General features: G+C 45.1%; 1 protein-coding gene and 1 long non-coding RNA gene across 3 annotated transcripts in view; one reads left to right on the top strand and one right to left on the bottom strand.

Moving 5' to 3' along the window:
• GLG1 (golgi glycoprotein 1) overlaps window positions 1–16621 on the top strand; it is a 64219-nt gene extending 47598 nt beyond the window's left edge. Inside the window, exons 17-27 of one of the 2 annotated variants that reach the window (XM_083751396.1) lie at window positions 141–258; window positions 1424–1516; window positions 2245–2382; window positions 3463–3586; window positions 5657–5799; window positions 7842–7943; window positions 8785–8892; window positions 9413–9533; window positions 10925–11031; window positions 12398–12561; window positions 16070–16621. In XM_083751396.1, coding sequence (XP_083607522.1) covers window positions 141–258; window positions 1424–1516; window positions 2245–2382; window positions 3463–3586; window positions 5657–5799; window positions 7842–7943; window positions 8785–8892; window positions 9413–9533; window positions 10925–11031; window positions 12398–12561; window positions 16070–16076 — 1225 coding nt within the window. In that variant the 3' untranslated portion in view covers window positions 16077–16621. Of the gene's footprint in view, window positions 1–140; window positions 259–1423; window positions 1517–2244; window positions 2383–3462; window positions 3587–5656; window positions 5800–7841; window positions 7944–8784; window positions 8893–9412; window positions 9534–10924; window positions 11032–12397 lie in introns of both variants that reach the window. The other variant, XM_083751397.1, reaches the window with a different exon arrangement.
• On the bottom strand, window positions 15117–19133 carry LOC310850305. The gene is made up of 2 exons (XR_014567294.1): window positions 18607–19133; window positions 15117–16855 (listed from the first exon to the last, which is right to left on the bottom strand). It is a non-coding gene; the product is annotated as an uncharacterized lncRNA (long non-coding RNA).
• Window positions 19134–19213: the final 80 nt, after the last annotated feature.

Below are 19213 nucleotides of genomic sequence, written 5' to 3'. Positions count from 1 at the left end.
GTATGTGTGTGTGTGTCAGAAATTTGGCCTCATGGCTTTTGAATGCTAGAGAAACATTTGTCTCTTAATCAGAAAGTGGGTGATACCCAAGAGTTTTACACTAAGATAGCCTGGTGTTATAACACTTCTGTCCTCTTCAGGGTGGATGTGGTGATCTGCCTGAGCACCATTGTACGCAACGACACGCTGAGAGATGCAAAGGAGCACCAGGTCTCCATGAAGTGCCGCAAGCAGCTACGTGTTGAGGAGCTGGAAATGGTAAAAGTTGCCCTCTTGTTACTCTGAGGCTTTGCAAAGGCTTCTGTGGAGGGTTGCATCAGCTTGCGCTACCCTGAAAATATTTGGCTGCCCCTCAGTGCTAGTTTCCTTCTCTCTAATTACCATTTCTTATATTCTAAATCGGGCTTATAGCAGGCTTCTTTGCAAACATTGGCTTTTCCTGGCACCTTGCCATAAGAAGGCAGTTTTTGCTGAACCAAAGCCAGCCCCAGCTGTTGGGGTTTTAGGGTCTTGTTCAACCAGCTCTCTTGGACCTTCTCTCTCTCTGTCTCTCTCTCTCTCTCTCTCTCTCTCTCTCTCTCTCTCTCTCTCTCTCTCTCTGTGTGTGTGTGTGTGTGTGTGTTTTAAGGGATTTTTTCCAGAGCTCTCCTGGGCAGCCAAACTGAAGACTGCATTGCACAAGTGTGTTATATTTTGATTCATAGCTTTGGCCTCAAATAGCTGAAAGACTGCCTCTTCCCAAACGACCTTCTAGGGCAGCTTTTCTCAACCCTGGATCTTCAGATGTTCTTGAACTACAATTCTCATCATCCCTGACCACTGGCCATGCTGGCTAGGAGTGATGGGAGTTGTAGTCCAACAAAATCTAGGGACCCAAGGTTGAGAAAAGCTGTTCAAGGGTGTTCAGACCTGTAGAGGGTAGTTCCGCCACCCTCAGAAGTTGAGGGAATGGCAGCCTGGGAGAGAGTTTTCTCTGTGACAGCCCCTACATTGCGGAAGTCCCTCCCTACAGAAGTATCTCTAGCATCTTCATCGCATAGCTGAAGACACATCTCTTTCATCCTGGCCTTTGACTGTTAAAGTATTGTTTTGTGGAGCCTCTTTTGCTGAATTTAAAGTGTTCTGTTCCACTTGGAAAGGTTTTGCTTGCTTTATAATTATAACAGCTTTATAAATTTATATTATTGTTGTAATCCACTGTGCAGCATGAGGGTGAAGAATGAGTAAAGAGATCCTGTTAAATAAATATATAACCTCAAGAGTGCTGATGGTTGCCTGCAGAAAGCTTCCTAGTTAGAAAATAAACACTTGGTTCTCTCATGGGCTTTTTACTTTTTTTAATTGGTTTTGTTTGCTTTGGATGTTCAAGCTTTCCACCTTCCCTTTGAGTCTGAATACTTTTTCAATGTGATTCATCTTGCAGACTGAGGATATCCGCCTGGAACCAGACCTTCATGAGGCCTGCAAATCGGACATCAGGGACTACTGCCAGAACGTCCCCTATGGCAACGCTCAGGTGATCTGCCTTTTCAGTGCGCGCTCTCTCTCTCTCTCTCTCTCTCTCTCTCTCTCTCTCTATGTTTCTGCCTAGCAAGAAAGGCTTTGACCGGAATACATTCTGCATCAAAGCCCATTTCAGTCTGCTTTGATTTACAGACCTTTTGCTTGTACTCTGACTCACAGCCAAGTCCACTGGATGGGCTGATCAACTGCCTAAGCACCACTGGCAAGTGTTTCTCCAGCACGACAGAGCACTTCTCCATGGGCTCAATTTTCCTCTAGCTCTTCCTTAGTCAGTGGCTACAAAATATCCCACCCTTCCAAAGGAGGCGGGTTTACACTGAAATTACCAGGTTGACTGTTGAAGAAAGAGCTTTTACTCGCTCAGTTGAACTTTCAGCCACTAAACCTCCCCCCCCCCCAGGCTAAGTGAACACAGTGACTTCCATCTTATGAGTTGGCTTTTAATATAATTTATTTTGGTACTTCTAAACCCTCCTCAATTTAGCATCCTCCTTAGAATACTTCACCCAAAATGTGCTGTGGGCGAGACCTCCTCAGTGCCACTATTGCTCCTGTTTTATATGAGGTGCTGCTTAAAATAATGCATGGGTTTGGCTATTTTGTTCCATAGCCTTTGCTTTGTTATTTTAAAGCCATTGAGTCATTTACTTACTCCCAGATTAGCAATGCTGCCATCTAGCGTCCAGTTACCCTTGAGATGTTCTATTTATTTAACTGCAGATTATTGAGTGTCTTAAGGAAAACAAGAAGCAACTCAGCACTCGCTGCCATCAGAAAGTCTTCAAACTCCAGGAGACGGAGATGATGGATCCAGAACTGGATTATACTCTCATGCGTGTTTGCAAGCAAATGATCAAGGTAAAGGGTGGCTGGTTGATGAGGAGAGGTTTATAATCAGGCCACATCATGTTGCTTTCAGTGTAACATTTTCTCTCCATGCAAGAGTATATGTAGCTGACATTGCCTTGAAATAGGAATCCACATGGATTTTTGTAGGAAGATTTTTGGATGTTTAAACTGGGTTTCTGCCTGCTGCTGCTCATGAAGACTTCTCAGTTTTGTTGATTTCCATATTTATTTGTCTGCAAAGGCAAAATCTTGCATTGGGAATTGGCCCATCTTGTACACACACCCAGAGGCCATTTCTGCATGGCATGGGATGATTTGTTAATATTCACAATATTCTATGGTGCAAACCAAATCTGACAATTTTTAGTGTACAAGCTTGACTCTTCATTCTGGAAAGATTCAAACAGTTCTAATCTTAAAACATCTCCTGCCCTCAAGTATATATTTTTAAATACCTAGCTGTGAATATGCAGTTGATATTCAACCATATTCTAATCTTCTACCAGATATTCAAGCATATCTGGTGAAAGATCAGAGAAGTAAAACTGAAATGGCAAAGTGTCAGACCTTGGTTGAGGGGCAAGCTTTTTCTCTCTCCTCTGCTGTAACTTCTGTAGAACTTCAGTCTTTCTCAGAACTTTAGGCAGGTGCATGCCCTAAAGGCCTGATACTAAGGGGGATACAGCAAAAAAGCTCTTGGAAGTGCAGAGGCTCTTTGATTTCTCTTCACACTACTCAGACCAGCAAAAGGCTCATGTGGAATTATAGCTGAGTGAAGCCCCACTTTTCCCATCTTCCTGTCCTGTTCTTGGTTCAGTGTGTTTCTAAACTTTCTCTGCAAAAGTGCATTGATTTAGAGGTGCCGTTCCCACCACCTCTCCTGACATTAATGGGCACGGGTATTAACACAACACCTTTTAAGAATTCATTCCATGCCAAGCAACCTCTGGGTTGGCCTGGAAGTGCAGTGAGGCCTGACTTTTGCCTCTTCAGCACTTTGCATTCAGGCAACAAGAGTCCTGGCTTAAGATGGGAAGTGCTGTTGCTCTCCCCTTGCTGACTTGTTGGTGCTTTCTCTCCCTCTGTCAGAGATTCTGTCCAGAAGCAGATGCAAAGAACATGCTGCAGTGTTTGAAACAGAACAAGAACAGCGAAATGATGGATCCCAAATGCAAGCAAATGATTACCAAGCGCCAGATTACACAGAACACAGGTAATGGTGGGGGTTTTCTTGGAATTGGGCCTGGGGTCTGCACTTAAGGGCTGTAATCTTTATTACCTGAAATGTCTGCTATATCCCATCCTGGACTACTGTAATGTGCTCTACGTGGAGCTGCCTTTAAAATGTGCTCAGAAATTTCAGCTGGCCCAAAGAGCTGCAGCCAGACTGTTGGCCAGGGTTAGATATAGGGAGCAAATGATTTCCTTTATAAGCATTTCCAATGGCTACTGGTCTGTTAACAGGAACAATTCAAAGTGCTGGTTATGACTTTATAAAGCCCTATACAGCTTAGATCCAGGCTATCTGAAAGATCATATTCCCTCATACAAACCTACCTGGGCCCTGAGATCTTCGGGGGAGGTCTTTCACTCAGTCACACCACCCTCACGGCATGTTTGCCGGGCACACAAGATAGGACCTTCTTGGTAACTGCTCCCAGACATTGGAACTCTCTTCCCAGAGACGTTAGACTGGCTCCTTCCTGGTTGCCCTTCTGCTAGCAGGTGAATACTTTTGTATTCCAACAGGCTTTTAGGAACTGACCTTTTTTAAGGAAAGGGCTAGTGCTATGATATTTTATAGTTGTTATTTATACAGGTAACTCACATCTTATGCTTATTTTACTTACACGATTGTAGCTTTGTGGGCGGGTGGTAAATAAATAAATGGAGAGCCAAGGAAACCCACTCTCCATTTATTTATTTCCTCCCCACACGTGTGCGTAGCTGTGATCACAGGCTTATCCTGCTTTGGGAGGGCTCTGGCAGCATCCCAAGTTCAGCCTTCCTAGACTAGACTGTCTTGTTTGCTTTGTTTGTGTGGCATAAATGTTATGTCTATTCTGTAGGTATAATTCCCTCCAAGGCAAACTTTTCTTGAGTGTTAAAATAATTTGTCCTCTCCTTGCACAACCCTGTGCCTTCACCATTCAACATTTCCTATTTGAAAACTGGTGGGATTTTTTTTTAATTTGTCTTATAAAAACATCTGATTTTAAGTTAATACCTATACGTGAAACGGTAGTCCAATAGTAAAGTTCATACTGTGCAAACAAAAAGTGTCAGGTTCAGTTCATCTCCAGTTAAAAGGATCTCTGAAAGATCTCAGAAAAACCCCTGAATTTTTTAAAATTGCTACCTAATGCAGAGATTTAGCTATGCTATAACTATGTATGTTTTCAGGTGTGATTGTATGTTCCTCAGCTTTTGCTGAATAAAGGAAAAAGTTTTAAGAACACCCCTTCCCCCCCCCCTGGGTTATTTCCCCATGGCATCGGGTTAACCACATCAGTCACCCACCCTTTGATAATTTCTACAGACATTATGAGAACAGCCTGGAAGCAGCACCTGTACTGCTCTATTTATATGCAATACTGGGCAGAACAAAACAAAGTTGGAAACCAGCGTGGTTTGGATAGTTGTCTTTAAATTTTGATATCCCCAACCCTGTGTGCATCATCAGTTGATAGCCACCATGGAAGGCTTTCATATCACCTCATGCATGACACTTGGCAATGATTTAGCATTGGCATGCCCTCCCTATCACAAGCAGGACCTACAAACCACAATCCATACCTAAATGTTACGTATGAATCAGGGATAGTAGTTTGTTGTGACCGTAAGAAACCATAGTGTAAAGCTAAAGCTTGTTCTTGGCTTCCTTGTTCTTTTGCATCCTTTGAGCAGAACAAACAACATTGCTGATGTGGATATGATACTAAGCCAGGGTTTGTTGCTTGCACTAGGGGAGGAGGGAAACAGGAGCAATCTCCATATTAATGGTCAACCATGACCATGAGAGCTGGGAACCAAGTAAGCTGAATTCCACAGCTTGTTCCTTCTTTCTATGCTCCCACGGGATTGTGGGCATCTGCCGAGCCTTGTGTGTACGTAGCTGGTTTCCCGAGAGCCAAGGCTTTGCAACTTGGCTACATTACAGGCAACTCAGACAGAAAGAACTCCAGTGCTAGACTGCTTAGTAAAAGTGGCTCAGTTCTGCAGCTGATGCCTCATTCCAGCAGCCGCTCTTCATGACTAATTTTGCTCCTTTCTTCCTTCGTAGATTACCGCCTGAATCCAGTGCTCAGGAAGGCCTGCAAAGCTGACATCCCCAAGTTCTGCCAGAGCATTCTGACCAAGGCCAAGGATGATTCCGAGCTTGAAGGGCAGGTCATATCCTGCTTGAAGCTGAAATACGCAGACCAGGTGATTAAGGGGCATGTGTTTCACAAGGACCTAGGGCCAGAAGGTCCTCAAAGGGACTTGTTCTGCTATGTGATGTGTGCCAGTCAACAAGCATGTTTAAAATACAGGCAGGTCTCAGAAGCTTAGGCCCAGTTATACATGTTCTCTGGGAATTTGTTCCAGTGATCTGATTTAGTCAACCTAAACTTAAAAGTTACGTTTATTTAACTTAAAATTTAAAAAGTGTGCTGTGTAAATTTTACATGCTGAATAACTATCTAAAGAATTTTTCCAGCAACCAAGCATTTGAAATGAATGTTGATTAGGAGAGAAAAATGAATAAAACCCACTTAATAAAACATTTTAAGATGGGACAATTGAAAACATACAGTTCCATACATGGTTTAATGTTTGTAATTAATAGAGTGTTTAACATTAATTTTATCAAGTCCTAAAAGTTAACCACTTATATTTGGAAAAAGCTGTAACTATATTGAAATCGCACAATTCATTATGTTATTAGCTAATTTTATGGAACAGTGAATTTTTGGTAATCCATCTGGTGTCACTGATCAGCCTAAGTGGTGTGATCATTATGTTAAAAGGAGTGATGTGTAAAGCAGCCACTGAGAGTTGAGAAGGCTTCTTCTTGGACCTGAAGACAGAAAGCAGAGGTGATCATTGAGCTGCTGGTAACCTTCCTCTGCTTTTCTTATCTTTTTATCAGCTAAATGGCCCTGCTCTTTTCCCTCATGAATATATTGAGGGATATTAGGAGACAGAATATGAGCATAGGTAAACAATGAAGGAGGACTTATCTCTGCCTTATCTCCCTGGAAGCATTCAGAATTCCCAGCTGTCAGAGGCTCACTTGCATGGAGCTTCTTCTGGTGTGGTGAATGTAACACATAATTACCCTCTTTGATCAGATTGCTTTGGCTTGCTGTATTCTTGCATCTTGAATTGAATTGCAGGTTTTGTCTAAGTGCTGCCTCATCTGATGTTTTCCTATATGAAGAATTCTCCCTATAGAAAAAAGCCATATACGAAGCTGCCTTCTGCTGTCAAAGATTGACTTTAAGAGATTTTTTTAGTGCTAAAAATGCACCAAAAATACATGATTGCTCAAGTTAGTTAAGATTAGTGGTCAATGGTTAGTAGTTAAGATTTGTGGTGAATGTGCATTAATGATTCTGTATAAGCACAGGTCAGAGGCAGGGGTTTCCCCATTGCTGACTTGTTTCCACAGTGCTGGTGAACCCATATCTCTGCCCATCTCTAGCTCCTTCCCCTATGGAGAACCACTTCATATTTTAACTGCAGTAGAAACATGTTCATCATTAATGGGCTTAGGCTGCAGCAGAAATAAATGAAGGGAAGCTACGTTTCTCTAAACACTTAGATGTGCACAAGTGAGTTGTAATTAATTGGTTGTGGTTTCTGATACGTGTAGATTCCTGCTTGGAAACAGACACCTCTTTTCCTTATACATTTACTTGGCAAATAGTGCTAAAAAAGGGTATCCAGGTTGCAATAGTTCCAGAGTGTTATGGTTTATCTGAGAAGCAGATAGACTGGAGAACTTTGGCTAGGAGGCTGGACAGTTTCTCTTAACAAGGGCTGGTCCAATACATAATGCTGCAGTAGGCAGAATATAAAATCTCTCTCCCCCCCCCCAGCCCCCGGTCATAATACCCAAGGCCAACACTTATTTTGATACCAGGCAGAAAATCCTACAAGTACTTCTTCCTCTCTCCCAGGCAGGAAATATACAATAATAAATTAAATCACTAGCAATTTTCTGCCCTTTCATTACACTGAAAATCACTTGCCTGAGCCATTTGTCTAATGGCAGGGGATGCCTTTCTGTAACACTGGTAAAGTCTGGATTCAAGCAGGATTGATGTTTCAGTATGTGCACAGTCTATGCAAGAGCACAAGTAAAGGTGTGGGAACCAGTAACTATACTTCATTCATCTGGGTAGCAAGTAAGGCTCTGTGGAACATGTGAATGTTGGTTCTTCTCCAGTGGCATGACTGTTCTTGTTCTCACCCTTAAACAGCGTCTCTCTCCCGACTGTGAAGATCAGATTCGCGTGATTATCGAGGAATCCGCTCTTGATTACCGGTTAGATCCTCAGTTGCAGATGCACTGCTCAGAAGAGGTGGGAGTTTTCAAATTCAATCCTCCTTCACACTATATATGTTGGCAAGTTCTCACGAGCTCCTGGTAGTACAGTTTGAACTATGGCGATCTTGACTGAATCCCCCAGTAGTTTAAAATCACCTTGTGGTTGTCACCTTTTGTGGCATTTGCAATTTGCAGAGAATAGAGCTGCTTGTGGAGCAAAGCATTATGGGAATCCAGCTTGGCATCTTACACAAAAATTGTTCATATGCAATCATCCTGTCCAGAGTTAAGTTGATATGTAAAGTTCCTCCCCTTGGTCCTTTCCATGCTATGAGGAATAGTTTGAGGGAGACTCCTTGTTTCATCATAACTGATATTTAAGGACCTCTTGGAGAACAAGCCTTCCTTGAATTTGGAAAGGAACAGGAAGCTTAAAAGCAGGAGTAGATGCCCCTAATAGTATTGCCTTGCCAAGCAAAGACTATATAATAGAAGCATAGAATCCCGCTCTTGCAGGGTGGAGAGTAGGTGCTGCTTGTCACTTCTGCTCATTTCCAGAAATTGTTCCAGGCTCTGCCAGCTGGAATTTAGCTTAAGTCAGGGAATAGTTTCCAGCCTTGGCCTTAGGCAACAGCCACAATAGAGGACCTCTGGATAATGTTGCTAATCCTCTGGGCTATGTTACACTGTAAGCCTTTCCTCAGTAATAAAGGGATAACATGGACTGAACCAGAAAGTAAGGTTGCATTTGTTTCCCTTGCTAGATTCCATGTTTTGGACCTTTTTGTCACATAAATTTGTTCTATCTCCCTCCAAAAGGAGGCTAATTTGTTGGCCTGTGGTACTATAACCTAATGTATTTTATGTTTTGAAAGATTTCTAGCTTGTGCGCCGAGGAAGCAGCAGCCCAGGAGCAGACAGGACAAGTGGAAGAATGCCTGAAAGTGAATCTGCTAAAGATCAAAGCAGACATGTGCAAGAAGGTAAAGAACTAGGTGTGCTTCTGTGCTAATGGCAAGGGGGAGAATGCTAGATTGAGTACAGCTCAATCTGATGGCATTCTCCTCACTTCGGAACTTCGTCGGCACTACAGCTTTGTTCTCTAGCTTGGATGTTCCAAGGATTCCTAGGGCTGGTTGTGATTTGCTTTCCCCTCTGTCACTGCTCCTCAGTCCGCTTCAGTCAGCCAAAGGAAGGCATCTATTCCTTCCCCTTTGCATTTTTCTGTTGCCACACTTCAGCACATCCCTTTCAAATTCCGACCTGGCAACAGTCATCAATGCCTTCATAACTTTGAGTAGACTGCTATAGATGTGCTCCATTTGAAAGCAACTGGAGTCTTCCACACTGCAAAAAAATCTTACTTTATTTGAGAACTACTCAGGGCTATAAAGCAGGGTTTAAGTATTCCAAGTATAATGAAGCAGCAGGAGGATGAGCAAGTTAAGATGAAATATGCAAATCATTATATTGAGGGTGCATTGCAATTTTCTGCCCTTCTAGGAGGTGCTCAACATGTTGAAGGAGAGTAAAGCTGATATCTTTGTGGACCCCGTCCTTCATACGGCCTGTGCCCTTGACATCAAGCACCACTGTGCTGCCATCCCACCAGGAAGAGGGCGACGTAAGTCTTATAGCTTGCTAAGAAGCCCAGGAAGCATCTCTGCCACCAGTGGTGCTACTTCCACAGAGTCAATCGTTTTTAGTCTTCTGTTCCTGCTCTTGGTATTGAACAAGTCTAAGCACAATTGCACTCTAAACAACTTGCTTACGATAGATTTGTACACTTCTAGAGGTGTGAAAGACTAGTGGATAGAATCCCCCCACCAGTGGTAAAAATCAATATACCTGGGGGGAAACAGAGGAACTTTCATACAACTTTCATCATCATTGTTTATATTAATGAGTAAAATCCTTTCTAAGCAATACGTATTTTCTAAAAATATACCATATTTTTCGTCCCCTAGGACGCTCCGTCCCATAGGACGCACCTAGTTTTTTTGGGGGGGGGGGATAAAGGAATTTCCCCCCTTTATTTCCCCCCCAAAAGCAGGTCGGGGAAACCAAACCAGGTCGAGGAACAGCGGGATGGCGACGCTGCACCTCCCGCTGTCCCCCGAGTTTGTGGGGCTGGCTGATGTCTGTCTGGCGCTCTGCTTCAGGGTGCTCCGCCCGCCAGGCGGGAGGCTGCTATCTGCAGCGTGGGGAGCCCAGCGGGGAACTCCTGCAGGGCTCCCCACGCTGCGGATGTCTGTCCGGCGCGCGGGGCGCTCTGCTTCAGGGTGCTCCGTGCTGGGTGGCAGGCTGCTATCCGCAGCGTGGGGAGCCCTGTGGGGAACTCCCGCAGGGCTGCCTAGGCTGCGGATGTGTTCCCGAAGCACCGGGCGCTCTGCTTTCAGGGCGCCCGACGCTCCGGGAAGCAGGCTGCTATCCACAGCCTAGACAGCCCTGCGGGAACTCCCACAGGGCTGCCTAGGCTGCGGATGTGTTCCTGAAGCGCCGGGCGCTCTGCTTTCAGGGCGCCCGACGCTCCAGGAAGCAGGCTACTATCCGCAGCCTAGACAGCCCTGCGGGAACTCCCGCAGGGGTGCCTAGGCTGCGGATGTCTTCTTGAAGCCTGGAGAGCGAGAGGGGTCGGTGCGCACCGACCCCTCTCGCTCTCCAAGCTTCAGCGAAAGCCTGCATTCGCCCCATAGGACGCACCTAGATTTCCCCTTTATTTTTGGAGGGGAAAAAGTGCGTCCTATAGGGCGAAAAATACGGTATTTAAAATATGTTAAACACTGGGGTCACCAATGTAGTGCCCGCATCCACCCCTGATGATTTTGCCTGGTGTCCATGAAATCTCTGAGCCCCCCAGTGCATTCCCACCCCCTCCCAATGAAGTGGTGCGATGCTCATTACCTGTTTTGTCACCTTGAGAAACGCATAATAGCAAGAGGGTAGGAAGATCATGATGATCTGAGAAAAACTGTGCCTTCAATCATTTGTAACACTCTTTCCTCTGTTCTGCAGAGATGTCTTGCCTGATGGAGGCCCTGGAGGACAAGCGTGTGAGGTTGCAGCCTGAGTGTAAGAAGCGCCTTAACGACCGGATTGAAATGTGGAGCTACGCTGCCAAGGTGAGCAAGGCTGTTCGCTTTATTCCTCCAGGAAGACATCATCTGGGTGCCTAGGGATTGTTGGGAATATGAGGGAATTGGAACACTTGGAAGGTTCCAGCACGATGCATGTGTTGGTGCTGAAGGCCGTGAACACATGATGGAATGCCACTACTGTAATGACAATCCTTGACACAATATGCTAGATTGGTCTTGGAAGCGAGTCTGAGTTACCGGCATGGACAGCCTTAATATGCATGTCGAGCATGGCTCCTCACCACTTCTGTGCAATTCTAAATTCCATCTGTAGAAAGCTATCCTTGGCAGGGCAAGTGCAGCACAAAATGTAACAGTTGCTGTTACAGAGCAGGGCCCCATTTCTTGATATCTGAGCTCCTGGCCCCTGAAATATATATATGTGTGTGTGTGTGTGTGTGTGTGTGAGAGAGAGAGAGAGAGAGAGAGAGAGAGAGAGAGAGAGAAATTTGGAAGGCCCACCACAGGGCAGCTGTGGGAAGGCAATACCATCCTGCTGTTGGACAAGCATGTAGCACCCTAGTGGGGAATCCCCACTCCTCCTCTCCAGACACCTTGCTGCACATACCCTGGCTTGTGTTTGCACACTCTGCTGAGGAGAGATTGGTTACAGAAAGAACATCCTGAATCTCAAGGGGAAAGCTTGCAGTTGAAAGGATATAAGGAGCGTAGGACTCCTCTTGCTACTTCACAGCTGTTGATCATGGTATTGTGTTCAATACCATGTGAGGGAGGGATAGGATCAGATACTTTAAGAAATCATTTATTAATGGAATTTATAAAGCTACCCCATTACACAAAATCTTTGATTGATGCCCAAAACAAGCACAATTAAAGTACAATATAAAGTGATAAACTAAAACTTAAACTAAAAACACAAAACACAGTTTTTACAGCCAAGAAGACTAGTCCATAAAACAAGTTATTTCAAAGGCCCCTAGGTGAATATAAAGGTCTTCATCTGGCTCTGAAAATATCACAAAGCTGGTGCCAGGTGATCTTCTTTAGGAGGTGTGTTTCTTTACCCAGGTGCCACTACTGAAAATGCCGTCTCCCTGCCCTACTTTGTTTAATATATATTTTAAATTTCTTAAGCCTGTGAAGAAGAAAAGAAGGTTCAGGTAAGCACCTATGAGAGAAGGAGCTGGCAGAACACCAGTATAACATGGACAAATGGCCTAGCCCAGTTTATGGTCCTGCAACACTATTCTGGTCTATACAGGGTTGTAACAAATCGGGTGGTTTTAGAGAAGATTTGTTTGAAGCACTGCCCCCTAAATTTCATCTGTACATTGTAGATATCTGTTACGATTGGTTTGGGAGCTGACTCTTCTTCCTCCTTGCCTGCCAGGTTGCCCCAGCGGAAGGCTTTTCTGATCTTGCCATGCAAGTGATGACCTCTCCATCCAAGAACTACATCCTCTCAGTGATCAGTGTGGGCATCTGCATCCTGTTCCTGATTGGCCTGATGTGTGGGCGTATCACGAAGCGAGTGACACGAGAGCTGAAGGACAGGTAGAGCCTGCCTTGGTAGTCAAAGGGAAGAAGGAAGGAAAGAAGGCCTGCCTGCCTGCCCGTTGCCCAGTTTGTACAGCCCTCCTCTGTATAGTCTCCCCTCCCACCTCTCCGGAGAGTACAAACAGATTAGAACAGCAGCCCGTGCCAGCTGAGTGTCCCATCTCGTCCATGGCTTCTCCACCCTCGGAACGAGTTGGCACGTGCAGCCTTGGCGGTCCAGCCAGCAGCTTCGTTACCCTGTCGTTAGCGACTGTTGTTTGCCTGCCTGTAGACAAGTTTTTTCTCTTTCTCTTTCTCTCTTTCTCATACTGTCGGAACTGCCTTCACTCCCCAGACAGACTGACAACCTGCAGCTCAAGAGGTTTTTAAAGCAAATTTTTAAAGATCTGTTCCAGACATAGTGTTGGACAGTAGGTCTTGGTGTGGAAGTGTTTGTGCTCCTTGGCTTAGGCAGGAGGACCGAGGGGAAGGGACATCACCCACCATTCACAGCTGGCCTTGCTTTGGACATCTGGCTCACCCTGGAACAAGCATCTCCAGCACATAATCAGTCAGCAAGAGTTGCCTCCAGAGGCCCGTCATCATCTCTACTGTTTTTGTGCTTTTGTTACTGTATTCTGTTGTACTTCTTTTTTTCTTTTTGTGGCTTGTTCCTCTGTTTTTGCCAAAAGGCAATGCCTTCCATACTTCTCCACCCCCACTCCAATCTTTGGGGTTAATAAAATATTGACCAGATTAAAGAAACTTCAGTGGTCTTACAGGCACCCCCTGCAAAACCATACTGTATCTCAAGGGAAGCCTTTGGACAAGCTGTGGTGGAGCTGTGGTTTTGGGTAGTAAGGCGGTGGGTTTTGGAAGAAAATGAGGATTTGGGTCCTCCCCAAAGGGGCTGGACCCATAGGGTTCTTATTTACCAGTTACTGAAGTTTCCTCCCTGAACTGTCAGGGAGGGTGTAAGACTTCTCTTGCTGTCAAGAATCCATCTAAAGAGATCATCAGCCATTTGGGAAGTAGGGAAGCTGGCAGGGCTCCCTACACTAAGCAAGGATGGGGGAGGGGAGGGGGGATAGCTTTCTGAGAGTTGGATGGGAGAGGTATCTTTGCTGAAGTGATGCTTTTAGTAACAGTACCACAGTACCTGTTTGCAATGAGCAGGAGTGTGCTCCTTGTCTGTTGATTGGCGAGCACAGGGAGGAACTCGAAGAAGAGGAAATACACATGTGCAGGCTCCTTGTGTATAGTAGGATATCTATCAGCCTGTTAGACATGGTTGCCTGTATGCTTTAGAGGGCTAAATCATGAGTCTGCCCGACACAAGGCTTGAGTGCAACATCTTCTTCCCCTCCCTGCCCCTTTTCCTGCCTTGCTGCAACTGCTCAGTCAGATGTCAACTTCTCAGCGTTCTGCATTAATGTCACAAAAGCGAGGGGCTTTTGGCAATGGGACCAGCTGATCTTAATGATGATGTGGACACTCAGCCATACCACTACTGTGAATATTTTCTGCTGCTCTTGAAGTGTTGGTGAAAGGCACAAAAGTTTTTAGCTTTAGGAAACCTTTATTTTTCATCCTACTGGAAAGCAAGCCGTTCAGAGTGTGGCTTTGTATTCCTGAGGATGGCAAACTGGAAAAGCTTGTGCAAGAATCTCACCCCACCCCACCCCTGAGGCCCACTGACTTTTTCAGGCCTCCAAAATTAAGGAGAGATGATTAGGGAAATCAGGGATCAGTGGGCAAGCCTGTGTGTACTGAAGGGTTTTTTTTGGACTGTGGCCACTAGATTGGATTTCCTTCCCCTGCTTCTGATATTACTGAATCTATGAATGGTGACATTGGAAAGGGGTGTGTGCCATAGTTCCCCAACTAGTGCGTGCTCAGTGCATTCCAAAGCCTCTATTCCCTCCCCCCTCCCTTTCACCCACACCTGGATGCCCTTCAGTATTGTGTTGTTCTGTGTTTTAACTCTGAGACAAGGCATAGACTTCTTTATCCTAAGGAATCCACCTTGACTGAAATGGGGTGGCGATGGTGGAGGATGCTCCCAGAGCAACTCAAGTCACTTGCAAGAGAGGCAGCCAGCAGATTAATTGCAGGGTGCTTAGAGCTGCTATTCATACTGTAGGAGGCAAGGAATAACCTTGGCCATATCATCTTCCGAATCCTACACAACGTTGGGAAGAAACTGGTACTTACATATGGTGACCCTGCAGCAAATGCTGTGAAAGGAGAGGATGCCCCCACCATCCTGGCTAGCACTTGCATTCAAATAAGATGCACAACGTATTATTCTTACATTGCTTCCCTTCAGCCAACTACAGTTGCCTTCCCTTGATCCTAGTGGGAGTGCCCCATTGGTTAATGAAAGAAAAATGCTCTTCCCATAATCAGCAGCAGTGGTTTTTGCAGGCATATAGTGATGCTACCGAAGAGGAGGAGCTTGTGCGGGATGCACGTAAGGGAACTAGTTGCGTGGGAAGAGACAGAATGCCGAAGCCATTACAGCCAGCCAGTCACTCATTCTCTCAGTGACCCTGAGTGAGCCATTGTTTTAAAAAGAGACAAGCAGCAGCCTCTTGAGTTCCAAGCACTGCAGGTCTCTGTCTCAGCATCACCTAAGCCTCCATGCAGTCTCCTCAGATCCTGTCAGTTTCAGTCTGACAGTTAAGTATTCCTGCTTTGAGGCTTATTTGAGGGACGACTGTTTACAAAAGTGATCCTTCATCTAAAGTGTTGTGCTTGCCACTTCCTCCTCAGAATACGTGCAACTGCTTAAGGAAGATGGAAGGGGCTGTGCTGCAGTTTGAATGTTTGAAAAGTACTTAGGAATTGGAAGCTTGTTTTTCTGCTTCTTCCCTATAAGGTTCCCTGTTTGAACTTGTAGTACTTGCTGTCTTCACCACTGTGGCCTCGACTGTCTTGTAACACGAGCTCCTCCAGCTTCTGGACCCTGTGCTGCTGCTGCTTCTCCTTCCTTGTGTCTCATCTAAAGCTGTGCTGATGCTGCTCTCTTGGCTCTCATCTCAAGGAAGGTCCCCTGTTTTGATGCATTGGAGATGGAAGTACGCGGGTTGGGCACTGCTCTATGCATAACAGGATTAGAGTACCTGCAGAAAAGCCCTGGTGGAGCCTAAGGAGCAGGGATTTCTAGGCTTTTAGTGGTGGCTCTTAGATGCAGCCTAGGGTATTCTCTTGTCCCAAAGTAAGCTAAGGAACTTGTTGAATTGGAAAACTGAAGGGTCACACATCCTTTTCCGCTTCATAGTTTGTACAACTGGATTGATAAGTTACACTCTTCCTACATACACACTACAGGTGCATCCAGAGCATTAATACTAACAAACTGGAAGAGTGCTGGGTGGAGGGAACTGTCTTTAGGAAGTGGTGCCATCCAGCATGTGGTACCAGCACTGTCCTGGCCCCCGGCTTGTGCTGACACCTGTTCTCATATTGCTAGTCCGTCTGGACAGCTGTGACCAGCATGATAATTGGTTCCATTTCTGTGTAGATTCTGAGCATCAGGTGCGCTGCTTCTCCATCTGACACTTGCAGACTCTTCCATCCAGAGGCTCCCAAGCTGGTGCAAAGAGAATTAAATGACTTATCTCAAGGTTCTTGGAAATGCATCAGAGGCAGGCTGCAATTTCCCTTCAGGTACGCTTTGGAACTCAATATAAGTGGTGTTTGATTGAAGAATAGGCGTGTTTTGTGTTTGAGAGAAGCAAAATGCAGGTGCACAGAACAACTCAGGGTGGCATAAAAGGGTTTGTATTCAGTGCCCCTCCTGCAGCTTGCAAAACCAGCCCTTTGGAGAGACAGTAAATTGGTAGATGATACAGCTAATGTTGGCTGACCCTTAGTCCTTTTAAAAAATGTAACATTAACAAAGGTTTTTTTTGTAAATTGTTTTTCCTTTCTATGTACAAAATCTTGGCTGTTCTTTCTTTTTACATGTTCATGCTGTGTAATTTTGAATTGTTAACGGAGATTCTGAACATAATGTGCATTTTTTTCTGTACAGATGAAATGGGAGAATTTAATAAAAAAGAGTCTGCAGGTTTTTACTTGTTTTGCTTGTGTCTCCATCAACTGTGAATAAAAAGGGAATCTCCCTCACCAAGTCATGCCAGACAAACTGTATCTCCTTTTCTTTTTAATCCAGAAAAACTTTTGACAAAAACTCCTGTGGTACCTTTGTTGACAAGATGGTAAAATGTGGGCTGGATTATAATTGTTGTTGAATGGATCCACAGCTGGTTGAGTGACCATATCCAATGGGTGTTCATTGATGGCTCTATCTACCAAGAAAGAGGTCTCAATTGTCAGGGCTGTGTTCCTGGGCTGTTAAACACCTTTATAAATTACTTTTATTCAGGGGGTGTTTATCAAGATTTGCAGATGGCATGAGAGAAACTAATTATAGCTCTCACTTTAAAAGATAAAAACAAAATTCAAAATGATCTTGAGGCTGGAACAATAGGCTACAAACAACTGAAATTCAACTGAGATAAACATCAAATCCTGCATTTAGGTACCAAAAAAGAACCAGATTTAGGTTGGGGTGGGGACCTAGCTTGGCAGTTGGGCATGTGAGAATTTAGGTTTCTTAGTCAATCACAAGCTAAACATGGACCTACAGTGCAATTTTGCTGATATATAAGCAAACACAATCTTCAGCTTAAATTAACACAAGCATGGTGTCCACAACATGGGGAGTAAACGTTCTGCTCTGATTGCTGGTCAAACCACATCTGGAGTACTGTTTCAATTCTGGGTGTCACATTTAAACTACATTTACCATCTTGCATTTTTAGCCTCCCTTTCCAACAAGAAGCTCAAGGCAGCAGACATGGTTGCTCCTTCCCCTAATTTATAATAACTATATGAGGTAGGTGAGACTGGGATATAGTGGCTGACCCAGGGTGGGGATCTGGCCCTACCCACCACTGACATGTGGCCCTCAAATGGTTGCCCAGAAGAGGGTGTAGTTCAGGCTGAAAAAGGTTCCCCACTCCTCCTGTAGGTGCAAACAAATCTTTGGAGCAAAGTTCATGGTGCCTGTCAGCCACCACACTTCTTGGTCTGCCTTATGTCAGTTTTCATGAACCATCCCTAACCCAGATGGGAATTCCCTGTTGCCCAAAGTGATGGTTTCTCTAAGAGTGATGCCACGAGCCACTGTGTCTCACTGATGCAGTGTGGGGTAGGCATACTTGGCTTTCCCCATTATAAACACAATGGGGAAGAGGCATTTGGATTGGATGTGCATCAACAGTAGGCTCCAGTGTTGGGGAAGGTGGAGGGGACACTGGAACAGTGGTAACCCAATAAAAGCAGAGCGCTTCAAAACTGGGATGCCTGTCTGTGGCAAAGAGCTAGCCCAGGATGGAGAAGATGTGGTATTTTTCTTCTGGGTCAACCTTTGTTTTTTTGTGCAATTGGGAGAATATAGAGCTTAGCTGTTCAATGGTGAGTTCCTAAATTGGAGGAAGATCTTGGTTCTATGTGAAGTTGGGTCTTTATGAGAATACATTCCCTCCAACTTAATCATGCAAAGCTACCCAATTTGGCTTTTTGGTTGTTGGTTTTTAACCTAGTGCACCACTAAAAATTAATCTTCAACTTTCTTCATATGAAAACTGCTGAGCTTCTCTTTGTCTTGCACCTAAGAACCCTGTGTGTTTCACCTAAAAAGATACAACGGCGTACAGATGGATGCATTTTAAATGGGGATGGAGCAGTGGTCAACCATTGCATGCTTCTTTGTCCCAGCAGTAGAAGGTGCAACCTAAAACTTGCTTTAGCACACAATAGACTGGAGTCTCCTTTGTTCGCCACCCGACACCCCCCCCCCAACATTTCATCTGAACACTGTCCCAAGATGCAGGCAACTTTAGGGGCGAGGGAGGGGGCGGGAGCCTCTTATCCAGCTGATGATGGCGACCCTGCTGTGCTTTACAGATTGCCCACAACTTTGCGCCATTTTTGGAGCCTACGAGTTTACAAAACCGATGGCAACATTACACCGGAGAACAATTAGATAACTTATTTTTTTAAAAAATGTGAACAGTCAGTGACAACCGAAGTCGAGCTTTAGTTCATTTATTACATTAACGTATTGCCTTTCCTGCAAGTTGCTAAGGCGCAGGCACCCCTCCCTGTTTTCTTCTCTGTAACAACCCTGCGAGGCAGGCTGGGGTGAGAAACCCACTACGGAGCAGCTTCATAGGTCAGCGGGGTTCACCATGTGCAACGGTTCCACCACTCCGGCAGAAGCCTTACGAACGATCCTGCCAACAACAGCGACTCGATCGGTCCCTCGTTGCTTCCCAAAACGTTTTTAACATTTATTTTTTGCACTTGCAGGTATGCAAAAATTAATGCAAACTTAAAGCAAAGTATTATTTTAAATAAAGTAGCGGGAAGCTGCCTCAAGAATATGCGCCCCCCTCAGCACTGGCAGGTCCTTGGCGAGCAGCGCGCACAAAACTCCCACTATCCAAAAAACTGTCCAGGATAAGCGGAGCAGCATTAACGCCGCCACAACCGAAGAACTGCATACTGCGCCTGCGCGTCGCAGAAGCCCCTCTCTTTTTCCCGTCCCCGCCTCTCTGTCTCGGACTAGCACTCAAAGATAGCGGAGTGCGCTTGC

The sequence above is a fragment of the Podarcis gaigeae genome, assembly GCF_964106915.1.
Source record: "Podarcis gaigeae genome assembly, chromosome: 8".
Lineage (NCBI taxonomy): Eukaryota > Metazoa > Chordata > Lepidosauria > Squamata > Lacertidae > Podarcis > Podarcis gaigeae.
The sequence above is the reverse complement of the archived record's forward strand: the minus strand, read 5'-3'. Positions and strand labels throughout refer to the sequence as shown.